At 36.0% G+C, this 13,764-nt stretch overlaps 2 protein-coding genes and 1 long non-coding RNA gene across 6 annotated transcripts in view; 2 read left to right on the top strand and 1 right to left on the bottom strand.

Annotated features, from left to right (window-relative positions):
• NIPSNAP3A (nipsnap homolog 3A) overlaps positions 1-1,063 on the top strand; it is a 12,086-nt gene extending 11,023 nt beyond the window's left edge. The window contains exon 6 of the mRNA XM_072404368.1: positions 813-1,063. Within this exon, the coding sequence (XP_072260469.1) occupies positions 813-889 (77 nt within the window). The 3' untranslated portion in view covers positions 890-1,063. The remainder of the gene's footprint in view (positions 1-812) is intronic.
• A 4,144-nt stretch (positions 1,064-5,207) lies between these two features.
• LOC140326081 (uncharacterized) lies at positions 5,208-6,122 on the top strand. Its single transcript, XR_011919780.1, has 2 exons — positions 5,208-5,372; positions 5,576-6,122. It is a non-coding gene; the product is annotated as an uncharacterized lncRNA (long non-coding RNA).
• Positions 5,890-13,764, bottom strand: part of ABCA1 (ATP binding cassette subfamily A member 1) — a 68,602-nt gene continuing 60,727 nt past the window's right edge. For all 4 annotated transcript variants that reach the window (XM_072404365.1, XM_072404364.1, XM_072404367.1 and 1 more), the window contains 5 exons: positions 12,519-12,653; positions 12,297-12,400; positions 11,949-12,041; positions 11,233-11,476; positions 5,890-10,049 (listed from right to left, as the gene is read on the bottom strand). In XM_072404365.1, coding sequence (XP_072260466.1) covers positions 9,909-10,049; positions 11,233-11,476; positions 11,949-12,041; positions 12,297-12,400; positions 12,519-12,653 — 717 coding nt within the window. In that variant the 3' untranslated portion in view covers positions 5,890-9,908. The remainder of the gene's footprint in view (positions 10,050-11,232; positions 11,477-11,948; positions 12,042-12,296; positions 12,401-12,518; positions 12,654-13,764) is intronic.

Genomic DNA, 13,764 nt, shown 5'->3' with positions numbered 1-13,764 from the left:
AAAAGGAGTGTTACATTTTAGTTAGCTGCAGCTGTCAGGGCCGTCTAATTAAAGTGAAATAAAATGTATTTGAATAAATCACCCCACAAGAATAATATATATATATATATATATATATATATATATATATATATATATATATATATACACTTGCAGAGGTATTCATCCCTCTCAGTGTTTGTCCTGTTTTGTCACAATACAGCCTGAAACGTAAACTAATTTTGTGGGGTTAGTACTATTTTATGGTAATACAAGCAGTAATTGGAACAAAAACACAGAAATCCTATGCATATGTATTGAGCCCTCCAAGTTCATCACTTCAGTCACAATTTTCTGCAATCATTTTTTATGACTTAACCAGGGACCCAAGTAACATACAGTCACAAGTTGTTATAGTTTGTTTTGTAACATTTTGCCTTGTAATGCACAGCTAGGAGAGTATGTTGGGTGTGCATTGTATTAGAGGTGCCATTTAAAATATTTCTACTGCAACATTCTGCAGTATGTGTGTTGCAGTAAATCACATTTTATGCCACGATAAAAATATGAATGGACATTGGGATCTAAACAGAAAGTTTTTGAAGTGAACCTGTGCTTTTCCTAGGTAGTACTGAAACAACATATCTATTCAGATTTTGGCTCTGTTGGCACTGTGGGTGTTAACAGAAGAGTTATTTGTTGCTTTACACTTACACTGAAAAAGCAAAGGTTCACTTTAATCTGCCTCTGTAGATCATTGTCTTAACAAAAATAGGATGAATTTCTTGTACAGTTTTGTGGTTTTGAATGTCTTTATTTTTTTACTTTTACAGTGAGAGAAAGTGTGAGATTTCTTGAATCACAGAGAAATGCGCTCCTGATTCCAGCACCATTTTCCCCATTAAAATAACTACAGCTATTTATGATGCAAGTTTAAATATCACAGCTATGATGGGTAGGCCAATCCCACTGTGCTTTTAATAAACCTTTAATTTCACTTTTGTGATTCTGTTACATTGACTTTAAAAAATTTCTTGTAGCTGAACTATCTATGTATATAATAAATTCTTAATGGTTTTGCACATTTTTCTGTTTTGCCAATTTTTATTGATTTTAAACTGATGTACTTTTGGCTTTCATATTAATGAGATTTTTTCCCCCAATATCCTATAATCACAATTCTTGGTCAATAACCAGGTAAGTGTCTATTTTTAAATAAATTCCCTGTCAATTCTGTCTAGATTCGCCTAAAAATTTGTTAGAAGATATAGGGCCTAATCTAATAAAGCTCTCTGAGACTGGAGAGGATACACTTTAATCAGTGAAGCTGGGTGATCCAGCAAACCTAGAATGGATCAAGTTCAGGGTTTAAAACATTTGTTAGCAAATGACTTTGAAAAAATCCATTCCAGGTTTGCTGGATCACCCAGCTTCGATGATACATATATCCTCCCTAGCTTTTGGAGAGCTTTAACCACCCGACCGGTAAACCCGACCTTGGTTCAGGTTTATCGATTTTGCAAAAATCGATAAACCCGAACTTTTCTCACTGTGTAAATCCCCTCACTTACCTGGTCCCCGCTGCGATGATCTGTTCTGTCCAGCATCGATCGCTAAAAAAAAAATACTCACCTTCTCCCCGCAGCTCCTCCGGACATGTCTTCTCTCTTTATTCTTCATCCGGCGTGTGCAGTGACAATCACTGGGGTTTCCTGGTGACGTCGCTGCATGCGTTGGTGCGGGCCTGGGAGGCAGGGCGGGAAATTTAAAATCCTTTGCATTGAACTCAATGCAAAAAAGCTGTATTGAGTCCAATACAAAGAAATCCTTATATAATATATATATATATAATTGTATTATATATATATATATATATATTATATAAGTTACTGTACAATTACATTATACTTTTTTTTTTTTTTAAAGGTTTTTTTTTTTATGTTTTATAAAAAAAAATTTATTATTAAATTTATAAAATTTTGGACAAATTTCAGTGAGTTATGCGGTAATTCGGTGAATTATAAGTAATTATTGAGTAATTCGGTGAATTATAGCCTGCAATCTAAAATAAATTTCAGTGCAAAAAATTTAACACTTTTTGCATGGAAGTTTGGAAAGAATTAGAATACCCGGCGTTCGCGTATGCGTCCCTCGGCGATTCCTGATGATGTCCATGCGTGCGCCCCTTCGATGGGGGTCGTAGCGGGAAATTCAAATATTTTGTATTGGATTCAATACAAAGTCCTGTATCCAATCCAATACAAAATAATAGAAAATATATTTATGTGGTTTTGTCTATAGGTATGTGACGTTGGACTGTTGGACACTAGGCAGGTGTTTTAGAAAAATATATTACTATACAGTATACCGAATTATCGCATTTTCAGTATTTTTCATTTATGTATTCTTGTTTAAGCTGATTTTCGTGTATTTTATTTAATTTTATTAAAAATAATTTTTTTTTTTTACATGATTGTGTGTTTCAAACATTTTTTATATTCATCATATCTACTAGAACCCTGTTCGGACATATTTCTGTAAGTTACAGGTCTACAATTAAAAAAAAAAATTCATGAAAAACAGTGTACCGCTTTTGGTACAGAAATCTAGACATCAGTGTAACGCCCAGGAGGTTAACCACCTGGCCGTTAAGCCCAAGCATGCTTGGGGTAAAAACTTTTGCAATTTAACCCCGAGTTTTTCTCACCAGGTGGTTAAACGTAAACAAATGTTATATTGCAATCCGATTGTCATTCATTGTATGACAATAAGATTACAACTGAAAGGTAATACTTACCCAGTGTCCGCAGCTCCTCTAGCAGAAATAAAAGATTTGCTATTTCTGCTGGCATCTGCAGTGAGATGTCAAGCACAATGCAGAACTCCTGCATTGTGCTGTGCATCTCTCCGGAGATGCCAGCAGCTTCCAGCGTCCATCGTCTGTCTGTGTCTGTGTGAGCTGGGCAGGGAAATCCCCCCCCTCACATCACCCGGAGGATGTGTCATCTTCCGGGTGATGTGATTGGTGATGTATGGGGGTGTGTCAGGGAGGGAAATTTAAAAGCAGATTACAATGTAATCTGCTTTTAAATGGTTTTTACAGTACAAAAACACCACACAACATGAAATAAAAATAAAAGTACATTTTTTTTTTTTTACATGATTGTGTGTTTCAAACTTTTTTTATATTCATGATATCTACTAGACCCTTGTTCGGACATATTTCTGTAACTTACGGGTCTAAAATGTAAAAAAAAAATTTCATGAAAAACAGTGTAACGCTTTTGGTACAGAAATCTAGACATCAGTGTAACACCCAGGAGGTTAATAAATCCGGCCAATAGCATTTATTATTGTGATTGTTGTGCACTTTTGATATTTAGCCAGCAGGTGGCACAGTTAGTCATTGTTTTAACCTCCCTAGCGGTTCATTTCTTTCCGGTTTTATATGTCTAAAACGGTACGTTGTTTTTCATGAAAATTTATTTTACAGTATAATATAATAGTACGAGTATAATAAAGTTTGAAACAAAAAATCATTTAAAAACAATAAATTGAATAAATTTAAAAAATCTATATATTCCAAAAAAAAAAAATTTAAAAAATCTATATATTTAAAAAAATACATATTATACTCATACTAATATATTATACTGTAAAACAAACTTCTTGAGAACGATGTCCTGCTTTTACACATAAAATTTCAATGTATTGCAATCAATACAGTTATTTTGTATTGAATGCAATACAAATGGATTTTGAATTTCCCGCCCGGCCGGGACGTACACACGCACCGTTGTCACCAGGAATTCCCCTCATCGGATGCAGAAGCAGGAAGAAGAAAGAAGACGGAGATCGTGGTGCTGGACGGCGGGGGACCCCGGCAGATCAGGTAAGCGCTCTTTTTACTAACCTTCCCTAGGTGTTCCAACCCCGAGTGCGACTCGGGGGTACCACTTGTAGCAACTTTTTTCTACTCCGAGTCACATTCAGGGTTACCGCTAGGGAGGTTTTTATGCAACCAAAGGTTCAGTGAACATCCAGCCAAACTGTTAGGGTAATAATTTATAAAATTACCCCAGTTTTACTATTACAAGTAATATTCATTTACTGACAGATTTCACAGTTGGTTCTTTTACTTTTTATAATTAAGAGAAAAACCCAGCACACAGTGGGACTTCCCAGTATTGTCCAAGGAAGGTGGCATGTCTGACAATTTGAGCACAGACATCTCACCAGTGGAGTTCCTAAGATAATACTAGGGTATTTAAATTATAATTAAACTGAAGAGGCAGCTTTTGCAAAGCATACTTGAACATTATGACTTTCTCGAGTTAGGTCTGTCACGACTGCTGCAGTTTCAAAGCTGGATTGTTTTTGTGGTACCCATTGAATGACTACTGATGAAGTTACCCTCATTCATGCTTGCTGCAATTTCACAGTTTGGCATCTGGCTCCATGTTTTCATATTTTGCAGATAGGACTGTATACTGTACATGTGCTACAGTCTACATTTTCGAAATAATTATTGGTATCCCTTGTTTGTGAGTACTTTTATCCGTTATTTTATATTATTCTTTAATTTCCTCTGAAGAAATGGCCAAGATACCAAACACATTTATAATTCTAGTTTATATACTGGTGATTAACACAGGGAGATATTTGTGGAGCCATCGTTTCAGAATATTAGTTCCCTAATCATTTGATGCATATTATGATGACGCTGCTTTTATAATAGACAGTATATACCCAAAGTGGAAAGCACTTTGAAGAAAAATTACTGTAAGGTGAGGAATTATTAAACATAATGAAATTATTATTTTATTCAGTTACCACCAATGTAGTACAATAACAACAACAAAAAAATCTCTTTTCAAACATCCTGTATTTCTTTTTTTTTGGCTGAAGATAGACTGAATGACTTGGCTAGCTTGGCTGTTTGTTTATCACAGCTCTCCAAAATTGGAGACGATAGCCTAACATGGGAGAACCTGGGTGATCCAGCAAACCTGAAATGGATCTGGTCCAGAACTGAAAACACTTGCCAATGAATAGCAAATTACCTTTACTAAATCCATTCTAGGTTTCCTGGATTACCCAGGATCTTCTATGATAGTCTTTCTCCTCCAGTATTGAAGAGCTTTGATAAATCTGACCCTTTGGGTTCATTGTCTTAGTACAGAATGGACTTGTAAGAGATCTTTCTGATGATACTACAGTTTGGATAATTACATTCCTGTCCTTTTATGCATTTTGAAGACCAATAATTTTGACCAAATCTCCAACTCTGAGATACAGTTTTTTAGCCGCAGGTATTCCATGAAGACCAGTTCTAACCAAACTTCACCAGACCGTAGATGGGTGTTCCAGGGTTCTATCTGCAAAGTCTCAAGGTAACAGTAAACATCCCAGTGGGGAAAAAACTATTAGCCAACCACTGTTTTCAGCTCTTAACTTTGAATGAGCCCTACTTTTTTAACCATGCACTGGGTCATATGTCCACAAAAATATTAAAATATTACCTGTGTGAAGATGAACCTAGATGAATTTAAACTCTTCTATAGGTAAGACAGATTTTTTTTTTCTTTTTTTTTAGATTTACATGCACGCACGCACTGAAACTTGAAGAAAAATAAAGCATTACTATTACTTGACTGTGGATCGCTGTAAGTGCATAGACGCCTTTCCATGATTCCACCATATAGAACAGCATGCCTTGGCATTAGCGCACAAAACCCTTATGACAGTGCTAGTAAGAGAAGGTCTACAAATTAAATGGTTCTCTTAGGTTGGAAAATGATCCTTTTTATTGTTAGAGTATATTTCTCCTTCTTGTTTATTTGCATAAAGAAATCAAATCTCACATTATCTAACAATGAGTAGAAAAGAAGAAACCAATATTGTGACAGATTTGTTTTTGTTTTTTTTATTTGACTTTGTGACTTAATACAAGGCAATTAACATAGATCTATATCTAAACATTTTAATACTTAAACAGTTAATAACAATACAAATTTTTTTTATCAGTCATGGAAATTTCAACTGAAGTATTAAACTTATGATCTAATATACTGTAAAACCTTTTTTTTCTTTTTTATCTGTTTTTATGCAACGTTAATGGGTATTCCAGTGCAAAAATAGATCCCATTAAAGACAGCTTAAAGTGCTTGGAATGAAGGACCAAATAATGAAACAATGTATGCAAACATCACATCACGTAGGAGAAATGTTTATATAGGAAGCCATGTTCCGTAAGCAGGAAACAACCCCCCCAGACCACTAAAAACACATACAGAAAAAATGAACTTAAAGTCTGAATAATCTTTTAGTTTTGATTAGTATAAAAGAGAGAGTTATTTACCACAATGATTTGGATTAAGCATTGTGAATTCCCACCCACCAATATGTTTTATTATAGGAAAATAAAAATACGGAGACTTTTACTAGACCTTAGAATGAAGACAGACATACAGATAAACACGGTTACCCCATGATGCAGTCATTTTAAAATGGCTATACAATGAATAGTGGTCCAGTGGTGACCAGGATTTAGAAAGTATTCTAGAAAAATGTAGGTATTGTGCGTTTAACCTACTATTCATTGTGTGGTCAGTGTATGGCAAACTTAGCTGTGACAGAACATCACCGATGCTTTGTCTGGAAGAAATCATAAAGCAGAACTCCAGGCAAATACAAATGCCCATGATTTAGACTCTGCGTTTATGCTTATCAGTATATGTTTTTTAAATACTGCTAGTATAGTTATCTAATAACATTTTATATTGTAATCACCTGAACATGCTAAATTGGATTTATTCTAATGTACTCAGAATGGGCTGGAGGCAAGAAGATGACACATGAAGTGGCAGACGTGCATACTTTGATGATCGTCCTCTGACTGCTCACAAATATTTTAGATGGCAGATCGAGATATATATATATATATTTATATATATTATAATTTGTATGGCTTCAGTCTGGAGTTCTGCTTTCATACGGATATTCTAGAATATATGGACCATAGTCAATGATAATGTATGCATACACTCACTGTCAGGATGGTTCAAGTGTGGTACAAATATGAGTGTAACAATATATTATCAATAATCTGCTACAGTGGATCAATATGGTAGGAATATTGATGACTTGGCACTGCACCCATGGTATAATTTAGGCACACAAGAACTGCCACTGATTAAGAAATCTTGATACCCTGACCTTGTTATCCAGCAATAATGGTAACTGGTAAGGCAATGTTTAAAGAACTTGAAAAATCACTGTTTCTCTTTGAAACATAAGGTGCAGGGCTTTTTATGCTTCTTGCATAGACTGAGGTAAAAAAAAAAATAATATTTGCATTGATAAGTACATTGAACTTGTTCTAGTACTTAATTGAGACCAAGCTGTTTTCCTTCCTAAGTTCTTTTGCAATTAGTTGTTAACACTGGGTGACAATAAACTGCCAGTGTCACCATCATACTTGTTTCCAATATAAAATATTGTCCATGTGAACTAGAATAAAATGTAGCCACAGACAAATTGAGATTGTCACCTAATATAAACTGTGCCTCCATATGTATGCAGCATTTGGCTGCTTGGCAAATTCACCGATTGTCTAACTTTATCTGCTGAGAAAGCAGACAGGATCACAGATGACCCCAGGATTTCTTATAAAGCAGTATTAGGGAACACTGTATAGTGGGTAAGATTGTCAGATGGAAATAGATTTGTCAGGAGTCTAACCATTACATTTTGAACAGTCACCCATATATTGCAACCATAACGGATAACTAATAACTATACTTTAGGAAAATCTAAACTTACCATGTGAACCTTGCCCGCTGCATCAGCTACAATACATAGGCCCCAATACAGACTGTATTGTATTACATCTTTATCCTCCACCATTGCACCTGTGTGACTGTGTCCTTACAAGCCTACAAGAAGATTTAATACTCAGTAGCAAACGGCAGTGCAGGAGCAGTACAGCTGGCATGGGGTAGGGCACAGTCCGGTGGTCTATTTTGGGGCATATGTTATCTTTAGGGAGGGCAAGGGTTTTTAAAAATCCTGGACCCTAACCCTAAACAGTGAATGAATAAGCTATAGTGAACCAGCACTAAACACTGCTAGATTATCAAAAACCGCATGGTGACTAAAAATGAGACATTAAGGGTTTTTGTGTAGATTGTAAAACAAAAAAACAAAACAAAACACTGTAACGTTTCAAATGATTTTCTGCATTGTTGCAATGATAAACTTTCACCTGGGCTGTTACACATGTTGGCATTTTAAGGCTTGTATCAGCAACAATTAGTGAGGCATGCTGGAAGATAAGGGAGGATGATTAGGGCATCAGAATTGGCATAAACATACTTTCCCAACCTAACAAGCTCCTGCAGAGCTCCATTTCTAGGCCATATAAAAACCTGAAATTACGTTACATGGCCTGCTGCAGAAATCCATTGTAGGCTCAGACATCACTACAGGCTTCAGCCACTTCAACTGTGCACAAATGTTAATGGCTGTTATAGCAACAGGTCATACAAATGTGACACTGGGTGCCCTTTGGTAAAAAAAGACAGGACGTTTGTGAATTCGTAAATTATACTCCCCCTAACCCTATTGCCTCCCTAATTGTTCAAAGTAGGTTTAGATTTTCTATATCAATCCACCTTTACTGATCTGACTACAAAAAGCTAAAAACTGATTGGCTGCAGAATGTAAAGATAAAATGGCAACACTATGCATCAAAAACATATGCATAGGAATGTAAAATGATTGTGGCTGAGATGTATACATTTGGGACTAAGTTTACCTTCCTTACTCAACTGATATCTAAGCCTTACACATGGTAATACTATTATTTCAGATAATAGCTTGTTGATGAAAATGCACTGGTGTACCACAAGGAGTGCATTTGTTTTTCATAAAAAGAAGAACTTGTCACATGCATGCACATACATGTGACTGCAATATCCTAAAGTAAACCAGAAGTCGTGATCAAAATAAAACAACATATATTACTAGAGCTTCTAAAAATAAAAAAAAGGTCTAATGACAATAGTAAAACGAGAAAAGACACCTGTAACAATGCCACAGAACAGAAAACATGAATCTTAAGATTAAAAAAAAAAAAAAAAAAAATACGTACTATATTGTGGTCTGCATCCACATCCGATCCTTTACGGCTGGTGTTTCTGATTTACTAATATTTATTAATGAGAACATAGTAAAACTCTAGATAATTTAAATAAATTACTAATGCTGGATGCAGTCTATCATTATGTCAGGATTTCACACTGGCCAAATCTGAAATGCTCATAACTGGCATCTCAAGTAGCAGTCACTGCAAAATGATGGACTGTGCTGAATAATACATACAAAAGATACACAGGGCAGCCTAAGTGGTGACACCGCACTGCTTTAACCCATACACATATCCCAAGTATTAAAGCTAGTCCTTCTGAACAAACCACGTTTGGTTCTCCTGACACATAGAAAAGCCCTATACATTAATAAATAGTAACTGGTCAAGATTTGTCAGTGGTAAGATTGTTTGCAATCCTGGAACAGAATATAATAGACATAAAAAATGTACACTGTAGCTGATGTGTCAAACCCACTTTTGGGCAGGATCCAGTGGGTGCAACATTACAGATTCACATTGTCATACTGTTGGCCTCTAAGTTCAAGTCTTCTACATGTACAGTACAACAAGGCAACAAAAGAGGCACTGCCTCTGTTCTGGAATTGTATCTGTCATTGCATTGATTTGCATTGCATTGAGTGGTAGCTCTGTAGTCCAGTTTATGATGCTTCCCTCCCTGCTCAGGTCTTAGTGACCCGATCTCTTTATATTCACCTCCCATGCTGTGGCCAAGGGAGGCTTTTCAGGAAAATCCTCTCTGCTTGTCCCGTTTAACTTGTCACACGTAGCTTTCTTTAACCTTCTCGTCCTGAAGAAATGATGTCAGGACCGACATATCTACAACAGTCTGGTTTTTGTGTAATGACAAGTCCTTCAAATGATCATCATCACTTTGGTCCTTGGCAAAGTTAACAAACACCTAAGAAAAATACAAAGAGCCCATGTTACTTTACAAGTCAGAAACACCCTGCTGTTTGAACATTTAGCAGTCTGTGCCTCCCTGGTCAGTTTACCAAATACCAAGGATCTGTAAGGATGTCGGCCTTCCCAATGGCCAGCAACGTAAGAGGTATTCTTCCCACTGACCACCACAAAAATATACTGTGTATATAGTAACAATAGAAGACTAGGAAGTTAATTCAAGGGGTTCCCCCATATTAAAAATGTCAGTAAACACTGGTTTAGACCATCAATTTTTATGTATGTATAGCAATGCTAACAGTTATACATTCTCAAGTAAAGCCTATTCTAAGGATGTAGTAATTCCTATTCTAAGGATGTGCAAGTGCACATCTGACTGCTGTCACAGCACATTACCCGGATGATGGAACTGTTTCTGCCTTTGTTTCATAAATGTATTTCTAAAAGATAAAATAAGCAGGAATGCTGGCCTGTTATCATATATCATCCGCTGGACCCAGCTCTTGGAAGAATGGCGAGTTAGTGTCAAGGACTCATTTATCAAAGACGCTGTGCAGTGTAGATAACTATGAGGATATACTAAAAGTAAAATGCAATCTTTATCTATAAAAAAATCTACAGAGATAACCAAAATGCTAAGAATGTCATTATTTCAGTGGAATGATATAGCTGCATTTTTATTAAATGTTATATCACTATTTTGATCGGGATTGATCAGTACGATTACATACGTTGGCTACGTGTGTGTTGGCACATAATCATGGGCCTTTGGGTGTTGGGCTGATTCCTCTTTTTATGAATTTTGTGGAGGATTTATCAAGCAAGGATCAGGAATAATGCTACTTAAGCTTTTCTTCCTATGAAGATTAACAGTGAACAATGTTGTTGGCTATCAGATAGCACTACATGGCGATTTCGTGAAATTCCTAATACAAACACTAGGTGGCGCTAGTCAATTAGAAATACCATGACATTGCACAAGACAGATGCAACCAATACTGCAAAAAGCTGGAGACAAAAGAATGAGCTCATTCATGCAGAAAGATCATCTTTAGATTATGAAAAAACAACAACAAATGCAATAGCAATATTGATGGTATGATATTGTTTTACTTGTTTCAAAACTAATTATATAGTGTATACATAAACAGTATTAGACATATGCCCAAATGAATACTCACTTGGTCAAGAGTGGTTTGAGAGACTGAATAATCTTCAATGTGAAGTTTTTTCTTGTTCTTGGAAAGGATGCTGAAGATCCTAGCCAAGGAAGATTGTGAGGACCGCAGTTGGTACTGCAGCATTCCTCGATGTTTTTCCTTTAACACACTTCCTGGGAAGGCATGGCTGAAGAAATCCTCCACAGGTTTTAGATCAGGATTTGATCCTGCTATCCGTACAACAATCGTGTACCCATCCCCAAACCTGCCAGATAGAAGAAAACATAATTCTTTTAATGTCACAACATACGAAGACAACAGGACGAAAGCACAATTACAAATTACAAATATTGTAACTCATTTTTTAATACTACATTGTGATATCTGTATAGAGTATAGCTGGTTCTGTGTGTTAGAACTTAGGACAGAACTCTAAATAAATATATATATATCTCAAGGCAATGAGCAATGTACAAAGTGCAGTAACCAAAGTATTATGACTTTGATATGATAGCAAACTAAGATCATCTTGTCTGCTAAAGTTATCTGCATTTTACACAGTCATTTTTCTTTTAGAACAATAAAAGGATTAAATGAGTTTAAAAAAAAGATAAGAACTTGTGAAATAATCATTTAATGTTTTAGACAAGACAACATTGCATTCCAAACTAAGCTGATGTAAACCTATACAAATATTTGCGCTTACAATCATAAGGAAAAACAGGAAAAATAATTACTTGTTCTTGAGATGTTGTACACTTCCCAGACATCTAAACCTCCCATTAACCATAATAGCCATTCTTGTACAGAGAGCTTCACATTCTTCCATACTGTTGAAAAACATATAAAAGAAAATGTTAGGAATGTAACACATTGACACATTTTATGTAAATAGTATCTTTCATTTGTAACACTTGTGTCTATATACATTTCCATGACTAGTTTACCATATCTCTGTCATTCTGCCCTTTTGGTTGGTCACAGATCCTTGTCACAGTTGTTTCTACGTTGCTGTGCTGACATTGCACTGTGACCAGTGTTCACCCTCAGCTCTTGGAATGTAATATACAAACAATCACACTAACCTGTGAGATGTGAGTACAACTGATCGTCCTTCCTTTATGACACTCAGGGCACAGTTCCATAAGAAGCGCCTTGCTTTAGGATCCATGCCTGTAGTTGGCTCATCCTGTTTAAAAATAAATGTATTAGAAATACAATACACATGGTAATGCTAGCATTATATTTGTATGTATTTAGTGTATCAGTGTGTTAGAAAAAGCTCACCCTAAAGCATGCATACTTACCAAAAACACCACTGGTGGTCCGCCAATTAAAGCAATGGCAGTAGATAATTTGCGCTTGTTCCCACCACTGTAGGCCCCTGCACATTTCTCAGAGTATTTTACTAGTCCGAGCTTCCGTATCGCCCATTCAGCAACCTAATGTGACACACAGAGACAGTGTTAGAATGTCTTTGGCTGTAGAAAATAGGCAAAGACCTTGATATTCAGAACAATGAAAACAAACAGAAGACAGCATACATAAGCAGCACTTTCCTTGATTATCAGACCATACAATGCAGAACCCAATGCCAAGAATGGAAATACATAAAAATAAATGCAAAATACAAATCAAATGTACACAGAAGATTTAGGACTGCAACTTATTACAAAGTAGGATTATTTTCTGCAAGTGTGATTCAGGTTAGCAGGCTCTGTCTGAACAATTTATTTGATTTATTTACAATGTCAGCATGCCATCTGGGATCATGCAAAAAGTGGGGAAATGTGCCATCTAGCCGTGCTGTTGGTATCTCTCACAATGGCACAACAGTTCAATAGGTCAGGCCTGTCTCTATGGAAAGCAGAAAGCTTGCAGGCACAATAAAAAGGGAGAGACTGATTTTCAATGCGACTCAGTAACAGATCTTACACAAACAATGTAACTATTTATGCAGCTGCAAAGGTCTTAAAAAATAAAATATATAGTATTTTAATAAATGGCGTAATATTAGAAATCCCAACTATTTGTATGAATCTAAATCTACACTCATATGTTGTTATAATACTGCAGCCCTTTGTATCAGGGAGAGATGTATATGATCCTACTAACTGGGTTAATAATTAGGGTTAATAGGCAAACTACTGTAAAAAAAAGCAAGGAGAGCTAGGCATTAATATTGGGAACATGTACCAAAGCAAAAAATAAAAGAAAAGATTGTTTTCATGTGACTTACACAAATCTTAAAAAAAAAGGCTTGAGGGATGGGGATCCCTTAAATTTAAATCAAACCCCGAAAGACAGATCTCATGCACTGCAATATAAAAGCCAAATTGCAATTACAGATGCATAGATGGTTGAAGGATAGGTGTGCATCAACCTGGACTTATTTCAGCAGAATAGTGCATATGGCAGAACTCTAGCTGACATTTCATGGAAATTCTGCACAGCTTAGAAATTAGCTTTCCGCCAATGCACTGCTCATCTCTAGTAAGGACCCCCATGGAGGTTGACTGATCAAGGCTGATAAGGTTGATAACGGACACTAAG

Source organism: Pyxicephalus adspersus, chromosome 3, assembly GCF_032062135.1.
Source record: "Pyxicephalus adspersus chromosome 3, UCB_Pads_2.0, whole genome shotgun sequence".
Classification (NCBI taxonomy): domain Eukaryota; kingdom Metazoa; phylum Chordata; class Amphibia; order Anura; family Pyxicephalidae; genus Pyxicephalus; species Pyxicephalus adspersus.
Note: the sequence above shows the minus strand (reverse complement) of the source record. Positions and strands in the feature narration are given on the sequence as shown.